This window comes from Crocodylus siamensis, chromosome 15, assembly GCF_052110815.1.
Source record: "Crocodylus siamensis isolate JL-2025a chromosome 15, ASM5211081v1, whole genome shotgun sequence".
In the NCBI taxonomy this organism is placed as follows: domain Eukaryota; kingdom Metazoa; phylum Chordata; order Crocodylia; family Crocodylidae; genus Crocodylus; species Crocodylus siamensis.
Window position 1 is genome coordinate 29,814,599 of NC_143409.1, and position 26,478 is coordinate 29,841,076.

At 40.4% G+C, this 26,478-nt stretch overlaps 1 protein-coding gene across 7 annotated transcripts in view; it reads left to right on the forward strand.

The window, feature by feature from the left end:
- Positions 1 to 26,478, forward strand: part of SCAPER (S-phase cyclin A associated protein in the ER) — a 378,523-nt gene that overhangs the window by 176,119 nt on the left and 175,926 nt on the right. For all 7 annotated transcript variants that reach the window (XM_090028843.1, XM_090028845.1, XM_090028844.1 and 4 more), the window contains 2 exons: positions 3,267 to 3,332; positions 22,724 to 22,850. In XM_090028843.1, coding sequence (XP_089884969.1) covers positions 3,267 to 3,332; positions 22,724 to 22,850 — 193 coding nt within the window. The remainder of the gene's footprint in view (positions 1 to 3,266; positions 3,333 to 22,723; positions 22,851 to 26,478) is intronic.

The window sequence follows — 26,478 nt, forward strand, 5'->3', positions numbered from 1 at the left end:
ACTGCACAGCTTTTTTAGTCTCATCAGTCGATGATGTCTCACTAACTTGCTATAATAATGGAAAATATTCCCTGGATATTTCTGTATGCTCATTATTGTGGTAGGGAAAGGAATTTCCCTTATATAGAACACCAAAGGATTTTTTATTAAGCTAGGAGGTTAAAACAAATGAAACAGGAACGTCACAATAACAATATGACATGTAATGAATTCTGTGGTATCTGTCCAAAAATAATCCAGATTGTAAAACCACCAAATGTTGGAAACTACTACTCAAAACCAACTCATAATTTAGTTGGATTGCTGATTTAAAGGCCTTATTTGTTATTTTTTTTTAAAGGTTGGGGAGACAGATAAAAAGGAGGAGATACGTGTGATACATAGAGGGTCTCTCAAACAAGTCTTGTACAAGTTATTAATGTATATCATTTTAGCATATTTTACAGCTATTTTCCTTTTCCTTATGAAAAAGAAATGGTTATGGGAAACTCCTAGGTTTAGAAGCTTGGAATTAGAAGTTTGTTAGAAATATTGTTAAACTTTTAGATTAAAAACACGCAAGCAACGTTTAAAAAAAAGATTCCTGTTGCTTTCCTGAGATGCTAGACCATAAATCACAATCAGAATGTGAAAGCAACCACGGGCAAAGGTGAATGGAGGGACAAATTGTGATCACTGGTTTATTAGTACTGTGTAGAAGTTCTGTTGGGCTTATTAATGATATTTATAACCCTAAGCAATTAAATTGGTGCTGTAGCAACAGCTGATATATAGTTGGTTAAATTATCCATATTTAACATTATGTTGTACCATCAAAAGAATACTTCAACATCTGCAAGGCAGATAGGGATTCACTGAAACCTCAGTTCTAAACTTTGAAAATAGAGGTGAAAAATACTAAGGCAAGTATTTCTCCCTTACAATTTATTTGAAGTTGTCCTGTTGCAAGAATTGGTGTGATGTGTGTTTAGGTGAATATTCATGTTTGGCTTATTTTTCTGAACTGAATACAAAGTTAGTTTCTTCATAGTTGCTAAAACAGAAAACAGGTCTGAATAAATGGTCAGTTATCATCAAAAGTTAAACAGTGAAGTGCCTTTTTGTTTCATTTTAGCAATTTTATTCTGTAATGTACAATTTATGCTCCAGAAAGGGTTCAAGAAGAAAAGTAGCAGAATTGGTTAAGGCCCCAAATAGTTTAGGTTCATTGAGTTGTGGGAACACTGCAAAACTTTTTTGAGGAAGTTGATAAAGGTATGCAAATAGATGAAATAATAGCAAATGAAGTTTAGTGTTGATAAATGCAATGTAGTGTGTCAGAATGAAAAAACTATGAACTATTCATACAACTTAAAGATTTAGATTAGCTACCTCTGCTTAAGAAAGGAGCCTGGACCTCACTGACACTTTCATGCAGACTTTTTTATACAGTATACGGTCATAGTAAAAAATAAACAAAGAACATGTTAGGGCACCAAGGGAACTAATGGAAAATAATATTGATAATATAATGTTACAGTAAACAGTAAATGATATGCCCTCACTTGGTATACTAAATGTTATGCTACTTATTCCATTTCAAAAAGAATATTGCAGAATTAGAGCATTTTCATGGACAGGTGTTGAGAATGATTACAGCATGGAAAAATTCTCCTATGGCAAGAGACTGAAAAGTTTGGGATAGTTTACATGCCAATTAGAGGCGATGTGTGATAAAAGTATGTAAAATAATGAGTGGTTGAGATAAGTTGAACTTCTTTGCTCCCTGCCTCATAAAACAAATGTAAAAGGATGTTAAATGAAATTGAAAGGTGGCAATTTCAGAACTGATAAAAAAAAAAATAGATATTTTCACTCAACTGTTTCAGTGTAATTAGACAGTAGAACTCATTGTCCACAGGAAATAATTGAGGCCAAGAGCTAAAAGATTCCAAGAATGATTGGACATTTATATGGATAGCAAGAATATCCAGAGTTATAATAGTTAATGATAAAAATAATTTTGGAAGTAATATAAAACATTTTTAATTTAAACCTTTTAATTTTTTCAGAGATTAAGGCCATCACTAGGTATTAGCAATTAAAATAAGACTTTCATTGAGGACAAATTATTTAACTTCTGCCTACTGTGGGCTTTCTGTTACTTCCTTTGAAACGCATCATAGCTGTTGTCAGAAACAGGCCCCAGATCTTAATGGTGATTTGATCCAGTATGGCAGTTCCTTTGTTCAAACAACCTTTTTCCCATGTAGGCATCTAAGGAAGTGGCAGGATTTTCAAAAGGACTCCCTTTTGAAAGTTTGGAAGACTTGCCTAATGTCAGAGATTGTATCAGTAGTGGAGTAACTCAAACATCCTCAATTTGGATTTCTGTGTATGGTGTTATTTTCTGTCTTCAATATTAAAACAGTGTAATGATTTTTTAATAGATTTGCAGCTGAATTTTTGTACCAACCGGATTTTTCTTCATGATAAAACTCTAAACAAGAATTTCTTTTTTTCCCCTCAGAATACAGTTTAAATTTGTTTTACCAAATTAATTTTAATGATAATGGATTTCTGCACTGAACCCTATCTTAGGTTGATGGACTGATAATGGTTATTACTTGTTGGCCCAGGCCAGCTGGAGCCAAACTAAGCAGTGGTAAAGAAGTACTGTCTTGCTCTTTCCTGTACTTTGGCATGTGGCTGGTTAAACAAGAATACCTTTAAGTACCTGGACAGGTTTATGCTACCTAATTTTATTTACATTCTCCAAATTAAAACAGTCTGTCATGAAGATATTTATTTTTTAACTGTCTAACTCTTGGTATTTATAAAGTTACAGAACAGTCATTAGTGTTTCAGAAAGGATGTTACTATTGCTATTTATACAATAAACAATCTGCATATAAATGAAAACATGTTTATGATTAATTTTTCTTTAGATTCCTTCAACTTGTCAAAATTTGAATATGTTTATTTAATCATGAGATAACATATTTAGAATTAAAATATTATTTCTATCTCCATTGTTATATATATTCCATGTATAATATTTGGTTTGGAAAATCATGTTAATGTATTTTCACTAGATAAAGGGTGAAGTTAAAGTAATAACCATAAACATTCAAATGCATGAATAGTATTTAGGAATCAATCTGAGTGTTGTTAAAGCAAAAATTGCTTATGATAAAACTGAATAGTTCAAAAATTGGAATTGTATAATTGGCTATGAAATGTCGAGTATGTGAAGAATAATCAGTGCTGAATATTTTCTTTCCGAGGGCTAAGGAATATGAAAGTTTAATGGAAGCAAAGAATCCCACCTCTGACTCGCCATACAAAGCAAAGTAGGTATTTAACTGTAAACTTATTTTTTCTGCCTGTAACAGAAATGCTTCTGAAACAGTTCTAGTTGAGCCAGTGTGGTACCACTGTCACTTTGTTGCTGAGTCAGTATCATTTCAGTGTTGACATGTGAAATAAGTCTAAACACAGTAGTTAAAGAAGTTATCGGGAGCCAGTATTTGTGTGCCTTTTGACTCAAATGATAGTACAGTAGTTACAGTATACTTGTCCAGTAGAGAGCACAGGTGGGTTAGCAATTCTCAGTAACCCTTAATTCACTAAAATGAGCTCTAGAATTTTACTTCACCTCATGTAAATTTTGTCATTGATAGCACACCATGTACCAGATTTGTCATTGGTTTCAATTGGTTCACAGCAACTGAGTGAGGATCAGACCACTTGTCTGTGTTGTCAGATACATTATTAATCCAAAATCAATATTATGCAACTATTATGCATAATTCTGTAAAACCATCTATACTCTAATTTGGTCCACTGTTATTTCTGCATAAGACTGTTCTGATCAAGAATCAAAGAAGGTCCTTGTTCTTGCATACAGATAAAGGTAAACCCATACCTCAAAAATCTATTCCCCTCCTTCCCTCCCAACTCCAGTGTGGCCTGAGACTTACCCTCAATACCCTGTGCTGCTGCACTGCCTTGCCCTGCCCTTTAGGGCAAAGATAAGAAGCAGCAGCTGAAGGAGGCAGAGGGGAGCCTGGAGACCCTGGCTTGAGAAGCTTGGGGAGCCAGTGGCTTGATGAGAAGTGGGGGAGAAAGAGCCCGTATTAACCTGTTGTGAGCCGCCAGTTAGACAGCCCTGTGGTAAAAGGCTTGGGGAACATTTCAGAGGTAAAAAGTTAGGGTAAACAGTTAAGGCTTGTTCCATTCATACCTTAAAACAATTTTAAAGAAGGCATGAAGGAAGGTGTCAGAGAACTATTGGTTTTGGGGGCAGAAAGAAAGATCAAGGTCATCCTTGCTTGATTTGTAGGGCAAGTAAGGGATTGTAATTTGGCTTATAATATAAGGAGCATAATTATGTGCCAGGTGAACAGTCCCTTGGCTGCACTTAACAATTAAAATGCTATTCTTAGAACCCAGAGTACTCCAAAGGTAGGAGAAAGAATTACCATATTTACATGAATGTAAGACAATCCTGAATATAAGATGACTCCCCTGAATAATTAGGTTCTATATATGAACATTTTATAAATTTGATACAATTTTCTAGGTATAGATCTAATTATTGGAGGTTTGCCTTGAATTTGTCTCCCTCCCACTGCTACAGTAGGAAAAATAAATCTGGGGAAATTCAAGTGGCCCCTTGTCCTCTGCTCCCAACTTATTTCCTCTGTAGTCCTTCCTCTCTTTCCCCTCCCCAACTGTTACACCCTGCTCTCCCTCAGCACATGGAAGTGAGAGGCAAATTTGAAAACACTGACCTTGAACTACACATACATGTAGTAATTTGCATACAATTACTGCAGGTACCCATAGACTTAGGTTATCGAGAATTGAAGAATTTTGCCTTTTTGAAACTGCTCCCAGGTTTGTACAGGTACTCCACAAACACACTTTTGGGCAACACTTTTGTATCTACTTATATATAGTACAAACTATGCATGATATTAGTCCAAAGCCAAAAGACTCACCAGATTTACCAAATGGTTCACTGGGCTGGGCCCGAGCAGAGTCAACAGTATTTCAAGCCATGGTGACCACAGCTCAGCACAGCTCAGTGTGTATATATACTCCCATCTGTATGTTTGCCTAATATGGGCCATGTGTTTTGTAGTCATGCTCAGTATTAGCTGTATTTAATCAACTTCATAGTTGGCTTCTATTACTGAGTATATGCTGCTTTTGACAGAAGTTTAATTATAGACAGTATATTTAATTAGGTTTCCTTGTATGCAAATGTAAGATGGGAGGAACCTCATGTTTGTTGAGGGGGTGGCTTATCTTGCACTCGAATAAATATGGTAGCTATTTTTTCCTATAGATGCACTGACATTTTTTTCATCTGTACAAGGTCAGTGAAGAACAATCATTTAGCTTCTTTCCAAAGGGGCCAAGAAAGCATCTCTCATTTTATCCATGAAATCTCTCTTCTTCCTACAAAAAGAAGTGGCATTTCCTTTCTGCATTTAAGACAGTAAAATGTTCTCTTTATATGTCATACTTGCTCTGTGTATGCTTTTGAAGCTTCCGTGGAAGAAAAGGAAGCATTGCAGTGCACCTTGGCTAAAGGGCTTTGTGGTTGTGTTTGAGCAGCCAGACTTTGCTACAAGTGTTCTAGGAGTCCAGGCGCATTTAAACTGAATGATAGCATCTTATAAGTAGAATAGGCATCCAGTTTATTACTGGGGGTTTGCCAGGTTTTCATGCATACTTTCTAAAGCAGTGGTCTCCAGCCTTTTGAAGGTGAAGATCACTTTTTGAAGTAAAGGACAATCCAGGATCTACCTCGCCCCTGCCCTGCCCTGCCCTGCCCTGCCCTGATCAGCAGGTCAGTCTGCCGGGGGGCGGGGTGAAGAGGAGGGCAGATCGAGACCCCCTTGGGGAGGGAATGGCAGGGGTGAGTAGCAAAAAATAGCTTGGAAACGAGTACTTCCTTCAGCAGGTCCAGATCACTTTATTCCCCCGTAGAAAATGTGCTCTCCCAAATGCAAACAGGTCTATTCTGCACTAATCCAGTTCTATATACTGGGAACCCCCTGGGTGCAGGCTTCATGCTGCTACCAGCCCCTGCCCCATGCTCTGTGGTCCCACTCAGCTGCAACCCTGTCCCCACCACTTCCCTACCTGCTCCCTGGAGCCAGCAGGAGACCGGGGAAGCAAAGCAGGTCCCCAGGAGCTGCAGCAGTGGCAGCAGCAGCCCTGCCCAGAAGCAGTGTGCTGGTGGGGCCAGGCCCTTCTGCCCACAGCTATGAAACTATTGTCTTGTTGAGTTGAGAGATATCACCTGAATCTGTATGTTCTCTGACTGACACTTTTGATTTCTAAATTCCTGAAAATGCATTTTTGGGAGTCAGCTTGTTTCACACTTCAGGTGATCAGAATCATGTGATTAGTTTTCCTAGTCTGCATGAATTGTGATTTCAGTTTGCACCCTAGCAAGCTTAAGGCACGAGGTATTCATTCACCCTTATATATCAAAAGGTGTTCTGCTAATATAAATGCAACATCCTGGCAGATCTTCCTTTTCCAACATTTACAAACTTGTTACTTAATGCTCTGCCTGGTTTTTTTTAAAACATGTCCTTAACCAAAGAATTAAATGTGGCCATTTCCAGTATTCCCTTGACATGTGGTCAGCAGCCTACAGCTCACAGAGCTGGAGCTTCAGCAGGGGAGGCATTTGCCTGTCTTGCGTCCCGGTGGTGGTGAGTTTTCCTATGTAGTGCCACAGCTGGACAGCAGGGACCAGCAGTGGTGGCTGGGTCCTAGCACTGGTCCACATCAGACCCAATCTGGGTCATTCTGGCCCACCATCGGGAAATCTTGCCCATTGCTGCTCCTGACTGCCCTCTCAAGCTGATTCTTGGTCTGGCAATTTTGCAGTCTTTCTTCATCTAGACTACTTTAGCTCATCTTACCATAGGATTGTCCTGTTTGTTAATCTCTAGGCAGATTATAAATGCAGCTCTGATTTAGTTAGTCTATAAATTGCACTGCTACTCTGCATTTTGCCTGATTTAAGACTAACATAGCTAACTACTAGAGGTTTGTGAAGCGGGCCCTATTCAATTCGGATTCAGCCTGAATCAGGGACAGTGATTCAAGTAATTGATTTGGATCACTGTCCCTGATTTGATTAAGCTAAATCCAAATGTGAAGATTTGATGCTGATTTGAAGAATCAGTGATTTGGACACAGACGCAGCTTTAAAAGTTTTTTCTACATACCTTGAGGTAGCAGGTACGGCTCATGATTGCTGCGATGTTGAAACACATGGAGCGTCCCACAGGAGCGTGGGGGAGTCCTCCAACATGCTCAGCGATGAACCGGAAGTGAACTGGAAGTAGTCCGGTCCACTTCCAGCACAGTGATTGGCCAGGAGACACCAGTCACCAAGCCAGGAGGGCACAGGGGACCGCCCAGTGCACTCCCTGGTGGATCTGGAAGTGGGCTTCTGGTCCACTTCCAGGTCTGTTGCTGAGCATGCTGGGGAGCCCCCTCATGCTTCTGTGGGACACTGCATGTGCCCCAGCATTGCAGCATTTACGAGCCCCTGCTACCTAGAGGTATGTAGACAAAACATTTAAAGCAGTCTCTATTTCTGAATCTCCAAATCTTTCCGAATCTCTCTGAATTGATTTGGAAGGTTCTGATTCAATTTAGAGAGATTAAATGGTCCTCTGATTCAATTTGGATTTTCATAGACATTTGGGCTGGAAGGGACCCCAGAGGATCATCGAGTCTGGCTGCCAAATCTCTACCAAATCGAATCAGGGACCGAAGCTTCACACAGCCCTACTAACTACCTCTCTCTGTACAAAATGGAAGCCAGTGTCTTGTAAAAAAAATTAATCCAACACTAAAATTAATCTCCATGAAAAAAACATGGAAATGCTTGTTTGAATTACTGTGGGTACAAAAATAAAAGCATAATTTCTCCAGATATTTAAAAAAAAATTTTTTTGCATTATTACTTACATGCGTATGATGATGAATCTCAAATGAAACAGTCATACTGCTAAGATTCGGTATGGCAAATTGTATATGAATACATATGTTCTTAAAAATTCATGTAGCAGCTGTGCAGAGGCAGCTGAGACTTTACAGTACTTTGTGAGCAAAACTGTCTTTTTCCAATCAATACAGCTTTTGTTTTTCAGTTGCTTTCTACTATTGCTAGTATTCAACAAATGGTTCCCCCATCTCAGGTGGTTTTACTGATAACATCACTGAGGTTGGGCATCTCCATCAGATAGAATATGTATCGTAAGCACTTCAGAAAGTGGGTGCTGTTGTTGACTTTATTAATAATCAGGACTTTGTATTAACAAGAAAATAGGGTGAGTGTTTTAGCAAATTAGTACTCTTGGACTTGTGTTAAATGGCTTTGGGTCCTGGAAATCCCATGTGTAAGTATGATTGTCAATCAGTAGAAGGATGGTCATGTGTCTGGCTTTGTTTGAAATGGCTAAGCCATAGTGGCTTCAGTCATCAGTTTCTTTCTAACTTCTACATTGCAGTACAGCAGACACTCAACAGTCAGTTAATTTTTCCATCCGAACTTTATATCTGTTTTTGATTTATGCCAAATATGATGATGATTTTCTGCTTCCTGGAACTAGCCATTGCTGTCCCTCACTAGTTAGTTAAATGTTTTCCTAGTTTCTGTTCTTATAATCAGATTTTTCCTGCTTTACCTATTTTCTCTCTCTCATGTCTGTTTGGGGTTTTTTGTGTCTGAACTGCTGATAGGCACTGAAGGAATCCTTTTACTGGTGGGTAATTCTGTTCCTAGTGGAGTACAGAATCTTGGAGATAATTCCAAAGTTTTATACGTTCTTTTGGAATGTTGGTAACATTTAAAAAGCTTTAGCTATTCATGGCAAGCTTTTTTTCAAAAATCAACTAACCAACCAAAAATACATGAGGCTTTAATCCTTATTGAGGAAAAGTAAATAAAACACTTGAGACAGGTGGCAGGTGACAGAACAAGGAGCAACGGTCTCAAGTTGCAGCAAGGGAAGTTTAGGTTAGATATTAGGAAGAATTTTCTCACTAGGCGTGTGGTAAAAGCTCTGGAACAGGTTACCCAGAGAGGTAGTGGACTCTCCATCCCTGGAGGTTTAAAGACCCAGCTGGACAAAGCTTTGGCTGGGATGATCTAGTTGGAGAAAGTCCTCCTTTGAGCAGAGCGTTGGACTAGATGACCACCTGAGGTCCCTTCCAACCCTATTTTTTTATAAGTCTATGAATCTTTTTGTCTCTTCTGGTCCCAGGGTCAAATCAGCTGCCAGGACAAATTAGAGCAACATGATAAGTACTCTAATTTTATGTCAGTTGAAGCAACCCAGCTGGGACCATTACATTGGCCCAGGTTTGCCTGAGTATATAAGGGTGTTTATACACGTGCTCTGGGAGTAGAGGTGGCAGGGGAGGGCCATTTTAATTAGAGTGGCTTCAAGAGCCATTCTAATGAAAGCAGCAGAAACATCTTGTGTATCAGTGTCCCCATGCTTTAAAATGGCGACGGGTGCTTTAATTAAAGGTCATCAATTGAGTTTTGGTTAAAGCACTCTCGCTGCCAGTATTAAGCTTGGGGACACTGGTACACAAGATACTGGAGTCTGCTGGAAAACAGTAATTACCACACTCCAGTAGACTTGATTAATCAAGTAGAGTAGATTAATCAAGTCTACTCTGATGAGCTGTAATTACAGTGCATGGGAGCAGCCTTGCTGCCATGTATAGGCATGCTGACATTCCACTCTTGTACCTTCCTTCCCCTTAAACACTCCTGGCGCCTGAATGGAGGATCAGGAGGCTTAAACTAGGAATTCAGGAATGGTTTAAGGTCTTCTTGTGCAGCTTACTTTCTCCTTCCTTCACTGTTATAACAACAAGAACATTGATTGTGGTATTTTGAGACCAGTGCCACAATCACTCGAATATACTTAAATATAAGAAATACATTGACCAAAGTTTATAAATATGGACTTGAAGTAAACCACATCTTGCCCTCCACTGTGAACTCCCAGGTTGTGCTCAGATTGCAACCTTTTGCAGCCACAGTACATTAAATCAGATTATTTTGTAACAAGATTGTCAGATTATTTTCATTAAATTAGATTATGTTCTAAATAGATGTCTGAAAAATATAGGATTAGATGGTATGCTGCCCCTGGGTGGGTCGCAAGGGTGGTAGTTGAAAACAGCTAGCACCATCTTAAAGACTGAGCATAATTATGAGTCTTGCATTCATTTGAGTGTAAGGATCATGTGAGGCTGGAACTGAAGGCCTGAGAAGGGAAGGGAAGGAATGAGGCGAGAGGAGCAGCAGAGCCATCTGGTCACAGAGAAGCACACACTACACCCTCTTCAGAGCTGAAACAAGGCTCACACTGCTACGTGTGCCAGGAAGCTCCACATCTCTAGCATAATGCTACAGCATTATCCTGCTGGAGGGCACAGTATAGATTACATTCTCAAGCTATGTACAGACCCTCAGAAAACTGTAAACATGAGACTACCCAATGTCCTCCTGAATTCCTGACAGACTTTCTGGAAGATTCCTTTGCACTCCTCAAGCAGTGATCAAGATAGTGCTGAAATCCAACTCCATCAAAAACTCACCTTTTAGCATAGTAGCCTGACATCAGTTAACATTTCCAAAATATCTTTCCACACAGCATCAGCACTTTGAATCTTTGCTGGTTGCTTTGAGGTCAGGGAAACAGCAATAGGAGCTCACTGTGGAAGAGCGAATAGAGGACTGCCTATGAGTCAGTCAGAAGTTCAGTTTAGAGTTTACCTCTTATATATTGTACAAGGAAAGTAAGCAAAAATTTCAGAAAATTATAGTCAAATAATCTAGAAAGGGTGTAATTTTATATCACTTAATAAAAAAAAAAAATACAAGTATGGGTTGGCAAGAAAATTCATGAGGTAAGGATAGAACCTGATTTACATGGCTCCTCACATCAAATATTTTTAAAGAGAGATAGTTGTGTTTGTCTAAAGTCAGACAGAATACAGGGCAAGGTAACATCTTCAGGTACCTGTACAAGAGCATTTTGAAGCATGGGGCACGGATACACAAGATGTTCTAGATGCTTTAATTCGAGTGGCTCCTAGAGCTGGTCTAAGAGCCACTTGAATTAAAGCACCCACCCCCAGAGCACTGATTCAGAGAAGCTCAAGCTTTTGTAGGCAACAGCCTGCTTCATCAGATGTTACAGAGGCAAAACTAGGAAGAAAAATTATACTTTGCTAGACTGGATTACTAACAAACCCTATTACCAAAAACAATAGCAGAAAAAATACACTGGGAAAAAGAAACACAGGAACAGCAGGTCTAGATTGGAGGGTATTATTAATGAGAAACTATAAAAATATAGTTAGACTTCTATACTTACAGGCAGAACACAGAGCACTGTACTGGGAGCTAATATTAACTGCTACTGTACCTGGCTGAGAAAAGACAGATTCTTGCCAGTGCTAAGAGTCCAACATACACAGTCAGCAAATCTGCCAAGCTATTAAAATAAGTCATATTCTGGACTGAAGGGGGCAAAAAAATGCTAATATTGAAAAGGAATGATGACAGATTGTTAGCTAACTTCAGTCTCTGGTGGGGGCATTATATCTGTAAAGCAAACATATCAGTAATCTCTCTTTTTTTGAAGAAAGGTTTTAGGTAATTAAATTAGGTTGGAAATATAAAAGGAACTATTTTTAATTCAGTAGCCTTGGGTAGTTAAAACTGAACAAGAAATACTTTTTTTTTAAATCTTCAAATGTTTTAAGATCCTGTGTCACTAATACAATCTATGTATGGAATTAATATGCCAAATACAACGTAAAGTAATTTTTTCAGTTCTTTTATTTGTTCCTGCTAAGATCTGTTGTGCCTTTTTTCTTCAGCTGTGATTGATCCAATCAACGACTAAAACTATTTAAGGTATCCAGTTCCCTGTCTGATTTTGGGTGTTAGTGATGTCATTAACTCTTGTAGAAGAAAGACAGAACCCTGAATTTAGGGTCTTGACAAGTAAAAAGCTTTTCAGATCACTTCTAAGATTAAGACTCATTAATGTTGTGAGGACTGTTAATGTCCTGCTGCAACTCACAGATTTTTTTAGTAGCTGCAGTTACTTTGCATTTTGCAGCTCTACATAATTCTGCTATGGCCAAGAAGTGAATCAGATGTTTTCCAAGAAGTACATTAAGTAACTGGATGACACTAATATCAGTCATTAGGCTGGGCTTGCCTTTATTGGTGGTCACAAAATGTACATTCTGGTTGGGTCCATAGCACTGAAAATAAGTGCTTTCTCTGTGGGTTTGAAAAAAGGTTCAAAGTGGTTCTTCTCCAGAAGTAGATGTTTAGAAGATGACCAGGAGAGAATTTTATCAAGTCTGACAAGCAACTTTCATCCCCTGCAGCAAAAAGGAAATGACCCCAAAATACTAGCTATTCATGAGGCTCTGTGAACTGTCAACTGTCTCCTGTGGCTAAAGAGACTTGTTAAGACAGTGAGTGCCATGGCTGTCACCTGGGAGTAGTCAGCCTATTGCTCCTTGGCTTCCCACAACTGCTTGTTAACTGATCGGTCGATGGTTGTTTTTGCATCTTTTTTGTGAATGTGACTTGATCCCTGGGAACCTATGCTATTAATTTGCATTGACCAGAGTGAAAGTGAATTATCACAAAGCCCTTCTTATAAGAGGACCTTGTATCATTATAGCCTCAGAACACTCCTGTGAGGTGCTCAGGTGTTCCCTTTATATAAATAAAGCAAGTGACACAAAGAAAGATACAAATATAACAAAAGACAGGTAGTGAGCCAGTAGCAGAGTTAAAAATCAATGTCTTGTGTTTCAAACATAAAATGACTTCCTATTCCTATGAGTCCATTTTCTAAGTGTTTGTCTCAAAACACTTGATCACAAAAAAATAACACCTTGAATACAACAGAAATTGAGACAGCCCTACATTCTTTCAGAGTCAAAAATTAAACATCTTGTAAATTACAGTTCAGTCTTGTTTCCCTTTCGGTGCACCCACTTGCTTATAGGGCAAAGATGTATTTCTGGCCATCTTGGCCGGATGTATTAGTTTTTAGTTAGACCAAATATAAGATATTAGAAGAAAATGTTGGCAACAGTCAGGGACAACAAACCTTCTGAAGGAATTTCTAGAACCAGATGATCCCAAAAGATGGAAGTATTTGTATAGAATGTATTTTTGAAACAGCTGTGTGAACCACACAGGAGCCAAAAAAAGAGTATGCAACTCTAATGATAAGTCATCCATTGTTTCGCTGTAGGATTCATTTTCAAAGTGTTGTAGGGCCCTCTCACTCCAAATCAAAGAGTTAATCAACAGCATTAACATATATGGAATCCCGTGTTTTTCAGCTAGCTTCCATTGTCAAGGCTCTAAGACATATAATGATTAGCACTGTTTGGGATTCTGGGAAGTTCTTGAAAAGGAATGGAAGGAACAAAGTTTCTTGCAGTCTGCTATTTTCTTGTGGGCCTGCATAGGGTCTAGACAGAATCCAGTCCTGTGACCAGCCACATTAATATCTTTTAGGCATGCAGAGAATCCATACAAGCTTTTATGGAGTTAAAAGTGTAGAAATGCTGGAAACAAACTGGGTTGCTAACATTATTACTGAGTTAGTTAACGTGTATGTTATGCTGGCACCTCCAGGCCAGCCAATCCCTTATGTTCTTCTTCTTTTTAATATTCTTCTAAACTCTGAGTTATTCATGTTTGTAGGTGATAACAACACTTTAATCAGAAATAAGTCATTTTAGATTTATAAGATGCACAGAATATTTAGGCATTTTTTGCGGTCCATTCTTTTCTGCATAACTCAGTGAATTTTTTCCTGTTTATAATTTCTAGCATGGTGTATTAAGAAGTAAAGAAATGCGGGACTTAGGATATAAGGAAGATAAAATAATTGCCATGAAGTAAATGGATTTGGAAAACTTATGTCACATAATCACTGGAGTAAATGTTTAATCATTTAATGTTAACCTACTAACAGGGCCATCCCTAAGGGGTGCAAATCAGGGCAGCTGCCCTGGGCCCTGCACTTTGGGGGGGCCCCGTGTAGCTGGGCAGAGCGGTGTCTCTGCATCCATCTGCTCGTCCCCACCACTGCCAGTGATGGCTGCAGCTTCTTCAGGTTCAGGACCTGTGGGATCAGAGTGGGCGGGGGGGGGGGCCCACATGGGCTGATTTCCCCTGGGCTCTGCACCTTGCCTGGGTTGGCTCTGCCTACTAATATACAAGACTGTAACATTCTCTTCTCCCAAATTTCTTTATCAATGATTGTCTATATTCAAGTACAAGTCATTGCCTTATACATATTCTTTGGTTTTTAAAAGCAAGGACAGAAAATATTTTTCCACCCCCAAAATCTGTGTAAGGTCTGTTAGGAGCTGAGAACTCATTCAGTATTTAGTAGCATGGAAGGAAATTTCTTATTTCCTCTGTTCTCCCAATAGCTAGGGGCAGACATTATACATAAACCAGTTTAAGTGATCAGAAATTGGTTTAAACCTGTAACAGAACAGTTGTTCACTGCATATAACCAGTCTGAAAATGGCTAAAACTGGTTTGAGATAAATCTGGTTGAATGTAGTATCAGACTTAACTGATTTGGGTCAGACCTGTTTATGGAATGTTTCTCCCAGAGCCCTTGCTGATTTAAGCTAAACCAGACACCCCCAAGGATCCTGGCATGCCCTCTGGGCTGGGCGGGGCTCTCTGCTCTACAGCAGGGCTGGCCCCTCCCTTCTGCTCCCTAGCCAGAGCTCTGATAGAGACTTGTAGGCACAGCGGGGTCTGCTGGCTTCCTGTACTGCCCTCCCCCACCCCCCACTCACTACTTAAAACAGATCCTTTCCTCCTCTCTCCCACAGCACAGACTGTAGCCAGCATGTGGTATGCTAGCGAATGCTGTGTAAGGCAGAGGAGACAGGGTCCACTTAAGGCTTTTTGGAAGTAATCAGCAGCTCATATGGTAATGTCCCTGCATTCCTTCCTTTGGAAAAATGCTGTTTAAGAAGAACTTGTAATGATCTAGGCTTTGTGTTCTAATGGGGTGTTAAATGCTGATAACAGAGCTGATAAATGCTCTGTTATCAAGGGGGGAGGACCCCTCTCTAATCATAGCATCCTGCCGGGGCCTGGCCATGCACCTCTCAGCTGGAAGGGAAGGGAGGACTGCTCTAGCGCCCCCACCTCCCCCCAAGCTTCTAGCCTGAGCCACTGCAGGCTTTGTGCCTGTGTTTCTGGGGTTTCAGTCTGGTTACAAAACTGATTTAGCCTGGCCAGATTAGACTAACCTGCAAAGATGGAATCAATTCAGCCTCAGGCTTTTTGAATGGCTGTCCTTAGCCAATATGACCAAATAGTATGCCATTTTCTAAGCAAAGGATTAGCATCTGGTAGGACAAAGCAGCTCGGGAGTAAATCGTCAGCATGGAGAGATGGACATTTTGTTCTTAGTACTTACTACTACATCAAGCTGAAAATATATCCCCAAAGTTTGTCTTTTAGTAAAAAATTCTGGAATTATTTATAGTTGAAGTTGCAATCTGGCAGTCTTTTTCTTGAGAAGGAATACATTAATTGTGGTGTTTCTTCCGTTGAGGTTGGAAATTGGACATAACATTTAGCTTATATTACTGAAACATCCCTGGCATTCTTCCTTTAAGCTTATGTTCAGATGAATCACCATTTTGATTTATTTCAGGGTTAAATACAGGCCTCTTTTGTTCAGTGAATTAAAATGTGCCTTATGCCTTTTTAAATACCCTTGGCATGAGACTGAGTATATGCCCAATTCATAAAGATAACGGTTTACAAATACCATAAGCCTATGCATTTTATAGATATGTTTAGTTAACTTTTAGTATATTCTTCTAAAAATGTTAGAATTATGCTATGCCAGTGATTCTGAACCACAGTGCCACAACATCTTTTGAAGCGTGTGCAGAGCTGTGAGAAGATAAGCAGGTATAAGGGGACAAGTGCTCAAGCTTGTCCCTACCTGGCTGCTGCCCTACCCCCACTGCTTGGCTTCTCTTCAAGGAAGTACAAATTGTAATGAATGCAACATTTTTAAAAATGGGATGATACCCAATTCACAAAAGTTTTGGAGGGGTGCCTTGAGGCAAACAAGTAGTGCCTGAAATCTGAAAGGGTTGAGAACCACAGCTCCACACAGTGGTGGAACAGTCCCCTAACCAGCAAAATGGAAACTGCCACAAATTGAATGTTTTACCAGCCATCTTACGTTTTGCCTATTACATTAATCTAATGAGACATACGTCCAAATTCAGATACAATGAGATAAAAAATTATTGTCTAATTATGTTTATATTAATTTTAGCATATGTGTGTAGCTGTTTTAAATATTAATGATAAAAATGTATTAAAAGAATCATGTAAGGAAATCATGTGACTCATGTCATACACTATTGTTCTGTGTCATAAATAAAAACTAATGTATCTAATTTGAAATGCATTAGTTTATTTTTCCAGGTTAGAAAAATATATTGAGATCATAAGAAGTGCCATCCTGGGTTAAACCAGTGGCCCCTCTAGTCTTCTATCCTGTCTTCAACAGTAGCAAGTAATAGATGCTTTAGAGTAGTCCACCCCTGTCGTAACTTACCTGTCATTGACCATCATTAGTTTAGGGTTGTATTCCTGGTTATTTTTATTTGTACATTTGCTTTTATTTGTTTGGGTTTTTTATTTTTAACCCAGACTTTTATGAAATAATGCCACCTCCAATGTGTTACTGTGCAACCATGTAAATTGAAAGGAATCTTACCAAAGATTGTGAAGAACAGCCTAATCCCATTTAGGAAATTATTTAACTCTTTCCTTATTTATCTTTAAACACATACTCAGATCCCAGGAATTTAAACAGGCACCAAAGTTCTTTGCTGGATTGGATGTGAATTAACATGTGTTGAAATGTTTTTTGAATCAGGGCCTGATTTTGTAGCATCACTGAAGAGAAATTCAGTCTGTTGGGTGGAGAATAAATATATATATCGTTACTGCACTGCTCTGATTTATACTTTTTCCTCACCAAATTATGCACAGGAGAAAATATTTTATATAAAAGATCTGGATTTTATCAAAATATAAAAAACTAATATATAAATGTATGCTCTGCCTTACTTTGACATGACAGTACATTTTATTAAAATAATTTAGCATGGTAGCAAAATTGTCAGTAAAACTGAAAATACTTCCCTACTTTGGAAATATATTGGAATAAAGCTGAGATCTTTGTTCTTCCATAAGGGCCTCAGTGCATGTCTTCCAGTAAATGGGTGTTACCTATCACACCGGATCATTCCACTGACATTCTGTTATAATCACATTAAGGATCGTTGTTAATTTTTGATGTAATCATAATCACATAAACTGTCTTAGTATCTCTCACTGTTAATGTCAAAATACTTGCCACACATGGCCCTCCCTCATATAGTAAGGATTCTCCCAAATGACTCTTTCACAGGTTTGTTTTTACCAGATCCTTCTCTGCTTCTTCTCTTTCATTCATTCTCTGCCCTCCTGTTTTCTGCAGTAATCCACTCTCTTTTACAGAACACATGAGAGAGAGAGAGGATACTATTGCAAATTATGATGTCTCCTTTCCCTGGAGGAGGAGAGGGGACCTAATTATCTTCCCATTATAATCACCAGAGCAAAGTATTAAAACTGCATAATAAGGATAGCATTCAATAAGTGCAATTTGAAATAAGTCCGTATTAATGTGGAAAAACAGGCAATATCTTCTCGTGGGATTTTTAAATACTTGATGAAAATCTGATTTTTGGCAAAGTGAGAAGAGAAATGCTCTTTAGAAGAAACTATTTTTGGGAATCCTGTACTGTGAAGTCACATCTGGCAGAGACTGTAGAAGAGTATAGAAGGAGTCTCCATCAGATGCATAAAATCACTTCACCACCACCATCCCCTTTTAATTTGATTGTAAAGGGATTCCCAGGAATATAGGAATGGAAGGAGCCTCCCAAGCCATCAAATCCTGTCCATTACATTCAAAGGCAATCATTTACCCAAGGATTCCCATTAGTCATCTACTTTGCATGCTCACAGAGTTACAAGGCACAAAATTAGAAACATCAAGAAGAAGCTACAACATCCACAGGAAATAGTGTCCTGCCATTGCAGTGACTGAGTAGTCAGTTAATAAATGTCAGACAATCATAGAAAAAGGACTATGTCAATTCACAAAGAAAAGCAAAGCCACTGTGCTCCTTGCAGTAGACCAAATTATACCTCTTAGGTACCAATTGCAGGGAAGGGAAGCTCTTTGCAGATCGGTATGGATATGGGGAGCTACAGAGGTTTGGGAGCTCCCAAGATTTGTACTGCAGGAAACAGATGATACTAAAGACACTGTGATGCTCCTGGAGCTCAACAACAGCCTAGTTGTTTTTTTTTTAATCAGGAAATTGAGAGACAAAATAAGGTTTTCTTTATGCACACATAGCAAAGGGCATTACAACTGAATTACAGTTTTAAAAATAATTTAAAGCATAAGGACAAAAACAAGTAAGAAAAGGTAGATAAGCATTTAATTGTACTCAAATGTACATACACTAAATATCACACTGGATAGTGCAACTCCTTTTTAGAGACTTCAATAACCTGTTTGTCAGAGAAACAGATGTAAGATGCATCATTTAATAATTTTTAATAAGTATGTCTTTTTAGTGAAAATATAGTCCTAGTACCTAGAGTGGGTAGGTATCCAGAAATATAGTAAATATTATACAGACAGTACAGGAAATGTAGAAGTCATATATTGTATAAAATCCACACCTTTTTAACTCATTCTTAATAAAGAAATGAAAGAAATTCTGCATAATCCAAGGAAAAGAAGACTAATCCATCTAATGCAGTCTAACATAAACCAAATAACACTTTTACTAAAGAAAGAGCATTTCAAAAGAAAAAAACTGGTATGAGTCAGTGCCCTCACTGAAAATACTTGAGTAAGGAGTGAACACTGCTGTAGCAAAGGATGGTAATCTAGTTTCTCACTATTGGAACTTACAAACTTTTAATTGATGCAATATAAAGTATTTATAAAAACATACAATATTACTGAACAAGGCTACATTATGGGGGAGGGGGGCATTTTGCATTTACAGATGCCATACTGACAGGTCTTTTCAGATAAGGAAGGAAAAAAGGGAACTTGTCAACAGAGCTAACAATGTGATACTATAATTATGCAGTGAGTCATTTTTCTTGCCTTGAATAGTTTCTTGCTTAATATTTAATACTTGGACACTGATGTCTTATGGGGTAAAATACCCACACTTTCCATCAAAAAGGATTTTTAAGATTTGCCTCATGGAAAATTAAAGCTTTTCTTTTTATTTTTCCACAGGGTCTTTTCTCTCAGAGCAGTAGACTCCCTTCTTTTAGTTCGTGTGGTTGGACTTGCATCTTCCTACCAGTTGAATTTGTTTCTTTGTATCCTAATTGAAGCAAACAGGTTGCCATTTTGCCCTCTCCAATTTGAAAGGAGTTAGGATTCTGCTGTTTCTCTCTTTTCAGTGAGGTTTTTATGGGCTTTCTTCATAGCTGCCTAGTAGGCATATTCAAGGATAGGATTTTTAGGTTAACAACCCTCACACATTTTCTAAGTATTCGAGTCAATAGATTGTAGCCATTATTTCTGTTGCTCAGTTATGCTGTTGTTCATTTGTTGATTTGTTATTGCTTGTTGGATTTTTTCCCATCTCTATTAGTAAATTAAGCAGAAAATTCCCCAATTTTATTTTCAGCAGTGGAGTTAATAGTGCAGAAAATTTAATCCACGCTTAGCATTCCTTTCACAGAAAAAATTGCTAGATGAATGTCAGTAGACTCACCTGACCAAGTGGTAGGAACTCCAAGGCTCAGTGAAATCCTAAATATCTTTTTGGTTTTTACTTTATTGGGCATGTTTGTATCTTCAGGTATTGTATTGAAGGGCTTTTAATAAATGTATTTACCTATTCACAGAAGGAAAAAGGAGTTCCCTGCTCGGGTCTTGACCCTCCAAGGGGGAGGTAGTGCTTTCCCCTACCTTAGGGGTGTTTAAGAGAAGGCTGTGTAGGCATCTGGCTGGGACCATCTGACCCCAGCACTCTTTCCTGCCTAGGCACGGGTTTAGACTCTGATCTGTTGAGGTTCCTTCTGACCCTAGCATCTATGAAACTATGAATTTGTTGAGAATATTTTGAAGTCTACATTCTGTTTCCCTTTTCACCAAGGTTATTAGCTATTCCTTATCCTGTCTGTCTAATGATATTATCTCCACTGTGAATGCTTCCTGGCTCTTACTTCCCTGCGTATGACATTCAGATTTCTTGTGATCATATTCAAGGCCCTAAATAACTTTTTCCTTCCATATTTATACTTGCGCCCTATCACATCAGCCTCCCTCACATACTGTGCTCTACCAACTCATTCCCAGTATCCCAGTTCCCTTGCAATTATTTCTGCACTTTCTTCTGTGCTACTCTGACAAATGGAATGCACAGTGGCCAGTAGAGCCACAATCCTTTCCTTATTTAAATCAACCCTAAAGGCCCTATTCTCCTATGATACCTGTAGGAAACCAGCTAACTCAGGGTTAGCAACCTGTGTACTGCAGGCTGGATGCGGCCCTCAGAGCCTTTGGATCTGGCCCTGATTTCAGTGGCATTCAGCAGTGCAGGGCTCTCCTTGTACTACCTCCTTGTCTACCACCTGGACCTCCAGGAGAGGGGGATTTTTGCCCATGATGTGCACAGGCTTCAGGGAAAAGGAACTTTCACGGCAGCTGAGACCTGAGAGAAGAGGTGGCTGGGTCTTAGTGCCTGCCTACCTATGATTCAAGCTGGGTCATTCTGGTCCCCCTGCCAGAAGATGTTGCTGATCCCTGAGCTACATCATCTGCCGTCCTGTTTCCTTTACTCTTCTCAGGAGTAAAATGCTCTTCTGTATGGAAGGAAATGTTTGAATGTTGCGGTAGGAAGGAGCCAAAAAGCTACCAGAACTAAAATTGACAAGGGCAGGTGGGCTGAATTGTGGAGGTAGATGAGGCAAATTAGTTGTGCTGAACTGAAAAAAGTACAGCAGCAGTAGATAAATATGTAGCTAATATATTTCAGGTACTTACAATCACAGCACCTTTAATTCCATGTTGCCTCTCTTGCCTCTTTTTTCATCTGCGTTTTTTTTGTTTGGGTTTTTTTTTTAACTGTATGATCTCGCACTGGGCCTATATCTTTTTTGTTTCACATTTTGGATGCAACTGTAATATATCTATTATAATTATTACCTGTAAAAAGGTTGTAAGAACATAAGAATTGCCATGTGCTGCGTCATATCATAGGCCCATCTTTCCCAGTATCCTGTGTCATACAGTGACAGAGAGTAGATGCTAAAATGGAGAGTTAACTGAGTGTGACCAAGGGGATTTTCCACTGTTCCTTTCTTACTTACAACCTCCAGCATTTAAGATCTAGAATGCATCTAAGCATTTAAGAAATACATGCTTAAAAAAGGAACAGAAAAGGCATTTCTATCAAGAAATAAATTGCTTCCCTCTCACATAAGCCATACTTCATTTTAACTTCTACAATAATAAACCTCCCTGTTTTCCCTTTTGCTAAAAACTACCACTCAGTCCTGTTTACCCAAGTATCTTGTTCCTAAGTTCTTGGAGTCCTTCTCCTTTGTAATACAGGTAGCCTGATGGCATTTTAACCTTCTAATGCAAAAGAAAAAAAAAGCAACATGCTACCATTCCCAATAGCAACATAATAATGTTATGACTCCCATGCTCAATAGCTACTGATGCCCCTTTTCTCCAAGAAATTTTTCTAGTCTTTTTTTTGAATCTGGCTAAACCATCTGCTTCCACAACATCTTGTGGCAATGAGTTTTCACACTTTAATTAGACACTGTATGAAAAGAAACCCCCTTTTGTTAGTTGTAAACTTACTACTAGTTTCATTTTGTGACCCCTCTTTCTTGTATTGAGAGAAAGTAAATAATCCCTATTTACTTTCTCTTCACCATTTGGTATTTTGTAAACCTTTAACATGTCCCCCCTCAAGCGTCTTTTTTTTAAACTGAATAGACCTGGCCTCTTTAGTCTCTCCTCATATTCAAGTCCCTCCGCACCATTAATCATCCTTGTTGCCCTTCTTTATACCCTCTGTAGTTCTTGTATATCCTTATGAGATGGGGACTAGAACTGGGAACAACATTCAAGGTGTGGACATGCCATTACTTTAATCCAGGGGTGTCAAACTTGTCCCACCTCCCAGGCTAGATCCAAACTGCAAAACAAGCAGTGGTAGGGCAGGCGGCATGGTTGATGCAACCATTACTTGCCCTCCTCCAATGACATGCATTGCCAGTGGGTCTCCCTGCGTCAAAGTTCAGCGATGGGCTTTACTCTTGCTTGCTGCACCTCTGAATTCCCAGTCTCTCTAGTAGCCCGGAGAGCCACATGACAGCATTCTATAGGCTACATTTGACAACTCTGCTTTAATCAAACTGAGGTTAAAAAAGTCTTTACATAAGTAAAATTCAATGTGCCAAGTACCTTTTTCTGTTGTGACTCATTTTATTGTTTTTTATTTAATATTGAAGGCTGCAGCGATTATCAAAAGATCTTCTAAAGCAGCTTCAAGTACAAGATAGCAGCTCATTGGCAAACAACAAGGTTTCTGCTCTAGACAGGACTTTGGGAGAGATTTCTCGTATTCTGGAAAAAGAGGTATGTAGACTACTTTGCCACAAAATGGCATTAACCCAACAGCTGACTCTGAATCCAAAAAGTATTAGACATGCTGATGAACATAGGAGTTATGTTCTTAGGTCATAGCATCATGGGTGGAGCTAGGATTTTCTAGGGGGAGGGGGGAGCTTGGGTCCCTCAGCTAGGGACAGTGGCAGGCGAGGTGGGTTACTTTTTCCAGTGCCTGCTTCCAGTCAGTGGAAATGATGGTGGAAGAACAGTAGGGAGCAGGTGCAAGAGGAGGAAACCTGTCTGTTGCTACTGCTGTCCCCAGGAGAACCTGGCACCCCATGCAGTTGTTCCCTGCAATCTGTGGCTAGAGCAGGGCAGGAGGGGTTTGGGGGCTTGTGCAGTTGGGTCAGCTGGGGTCAGAGGCAGCAATGGAAGAATTGGGGGATAAGACCGGACCACTCCTTGATCCACCCCTGCATAGCTTATATATATTCATACCTGAAGGAATTTAGGAAAAAACTTTCCATATCTGCTCTGGAGATTCTAGCACCTTCCCCTAAAACATCTGGTACTGACTTGTCTGAGAGAGAAAAACCGAATTAAAGGGATTGCTGCGCTAATTTGAATGGTATTTCTTATGTTCCTAAATAGATTTTTACATGTGAAAATGTTTCGCTTTTCTATTCAAGTTGTTGGGGGAGAAGGAAGAGTAAGGTAAAATAAATGACAGAAAATGAAGAAAAGAGTGTAAAAAAAACTTAATTTGATTTTACATCATTTAAATAGTGTTCTCTACCAAAACCTGAGATGCAGAGTGTGTTTTTCTAGTTTCTCTTAATTTTGTGACAGTCTCCACCCTTTTTAACAGATAAATTAGACTATTACTGGGTTCTCTATTCAAATGGATTGTGATGCTTTTTGACTATTAGTTGAAGATGAATATTGTTTTACTTTTGGATAGCAACAGGATTACATAAGCTTTCTGTGGTTTATCAGTAACTTTAGACATGTGTGGGGTAAACAAAGTTTAAGCAGATGCATTCAGCATGGATTTTTTCCAGTTGCTTTTCCTGATATTTTAGAATCCTGTCAGATTTAAGTTGGAATTCAGCTGCAAGTCTTATGAACCTATATAAGTAACTTCATATCTGCCAAAGCTTATAAATAGATTGACATTTGGAATTTAGAAAAGCATAATTTTCTGTGATCTGTGTCATAAAATATAATGTTATATTATGCTACATTGTGTCAAATCCTCCTTCATTTCATGTTCAGTGAAACTCAAATACCACAGACACCATAATAAAAGTATTTAAATGCTAAAGTAAGGAAATGTTTTCAGAATAAAGAGGCATGTTACGTGTCCTCCCCATTGTGCTTGTGCATACCAGCCATGTTCACTGTGAAGGTGACACCCTATGGTGAGACTGTTGCTATTATCCGTTCATTTTATCTGAAGAGAGCTGCAGTGGAGTCACTGCAGCTTCCTGATTCTGAGGCCAGTTCATGCTGGCAGAAACCCTAGTGTAGATTAGTACTGGTTTGGCTGTGGTACCATTTGTGGTATTTGAATCCTGCTTCTGTTATAATCTACCCTGGCAGGCTCTGGCACCCTTTCTGCACCCCAGCTTCTGCAGCTACACCAGCCCAGAGCTTCTTCACAGCTAAGAAAATCTGACAGCTTTCTCAGTGATTTACACTGCTGGGATTATCATGATCGGGGATCTGGCTTTCCCTAATAAAAAATCACAAATTCTCTGATAACACCAAAATCTGTGATTAAAATGAAAGGCCCTCCACAGCCTCCTAGCCCTGCTGGTGCCCCTCACTACCCCGTACCTCGGCCCTGCTGCTGTCCCCAACTCTTTCCCCCCACAGATCTTCCTGATCCTGCTCATGCACCTCACTCCCCGCCACAGGCCCCTGGCCCTGCTGGTACCCCTCACTCCCCACCCACAGCACGCACCCCCCAGGCCTGCCAGAAGGGGCGCCCAGCTGTCAGGTCTATGGAGCCAGGGACCTGGGTCTGTAGCCCTCTGCCCCCAACAGAAGGTAGCGGCTGCTGCAGCACAGCATAGCCTGGCTCCCCATGCTACTGCCTGCTGTGGGCTCAGGTGGGGGGGGCAGCTCCCTGCTGCTGTGTGCACTCTTGGGGAGATAGGGGGACCCTGTGCCCTCTAGATCCAGTGGCAGTGCATGGGGGGGGTTCATGTGCACCCCCTAAGAGTGTTGGTGCACCCTTTGACAGCCAGCATTCCTGGGCAGGGGGGCAGGCAAGAGCACTAGTGCCCCCCCCCCGAGAGCACCGGCTGGGGAGTGGGGGCACCAGGAGAAGCGATCCCCACAGTTCCCCTGCAACACACTGTTGCCACTTCTGGTTCGGTGCAATTGGCCATGGGGGGACCCCTCCCCAGTCACTACAGGCTGCTGGGGGGGCAAGTGTCCCCCTGACTCAGGAGGCACCAGTTGCCCATACCCAGATCTGTGCATAGGGAGGGGGAAGGCACAGACTGCCTCCTGCAGGCTCAGGCTCCCTACCCTGCTGCCCTCCCCTGGGGCCTCTACAGCCCAGCGGGTGCAACCCAGCACTGCAGGGCAGAGCAGGGCCATGCAGGAAAGCTGCTTGCTGCTTACAGCTCTGCGCTGCCCTGACAAGGTGTCCACTATGCAAGCAGCAGCAGTGAGGGGCACAACCCCATGCTGTCACCCTCACTGCTGCTGCACATGCAGAAGATGCATCACTAGGGCAGTGTGGAGCTTGCAGCAGCAAAGAGATCCCTGAGCAGATCTGCTGTGGGCTGCAGAGGCCTCAGGGGAGGGCAGCAGGGCAGGAGCCTGAGCCCACAGTGGACAGCCTGTGCCCACATCCTCCCCATGCACAGATCTGGAGGGCAGGGGTCCCCAGGAGCCAGCCCCACCCCCCACCCCCAGACAAGCCGCCCATGGGCTTGTCCTCTTCCCTACTGGGGCCAGCAGCCATGCATTGAGACCTTAGGCCCCACACACTGCCTTGCTGGGCAACAACCCCAGCCCCAACCCTGCCCAGCTTCCTCCCTTCTTCTCTATGGGGACCTCAACACCTCCCCCCAGCCCCTTACCTGCTGGAGCTGTTCCTCAGGCTGCCTGATGGCCATATGCATATACATGCACATGGCGCCTCCTGCCTGAGTGCCCTCCTCCCAGCCCCCTGCAGGCTGGAACTCTGCTACCCTACAGAGAGCTCATTGCAAAACTGCAAAATCTGTAGCTGTCTGTGCTAAAATGAGAAATCCATGTTTTACTCTGTTAAGGGGGAAAATCTGTTTTGCTCCATTCTTCCATGGAAAATGGAAAACCCAGATCCCTGATCATCATGTTCCAAATGGGAATGAGAGAATTTGTCTCCTCATTGTTTAACATGTACATATTCCAAATGCACATTATGCTTTGACAAAAGCTTTCTGATGTTTGTGTTTGTGGTACAGCCGGTATCTTTTAAGGTTCTCATTCATTATCCTCATCTTGCCTATTTCTGAGAAGCAGTAAGTAACATTATTATGTTGCTATTGGGAATGGTAGCATGTTGCTTTTTTTTTCTTTTGCATTAGAAGGTTAAAATGCCATCAGGCTACCTGTATTACAAAGGAGAAGGACTCCAAGAACTTAGGAACAAGAT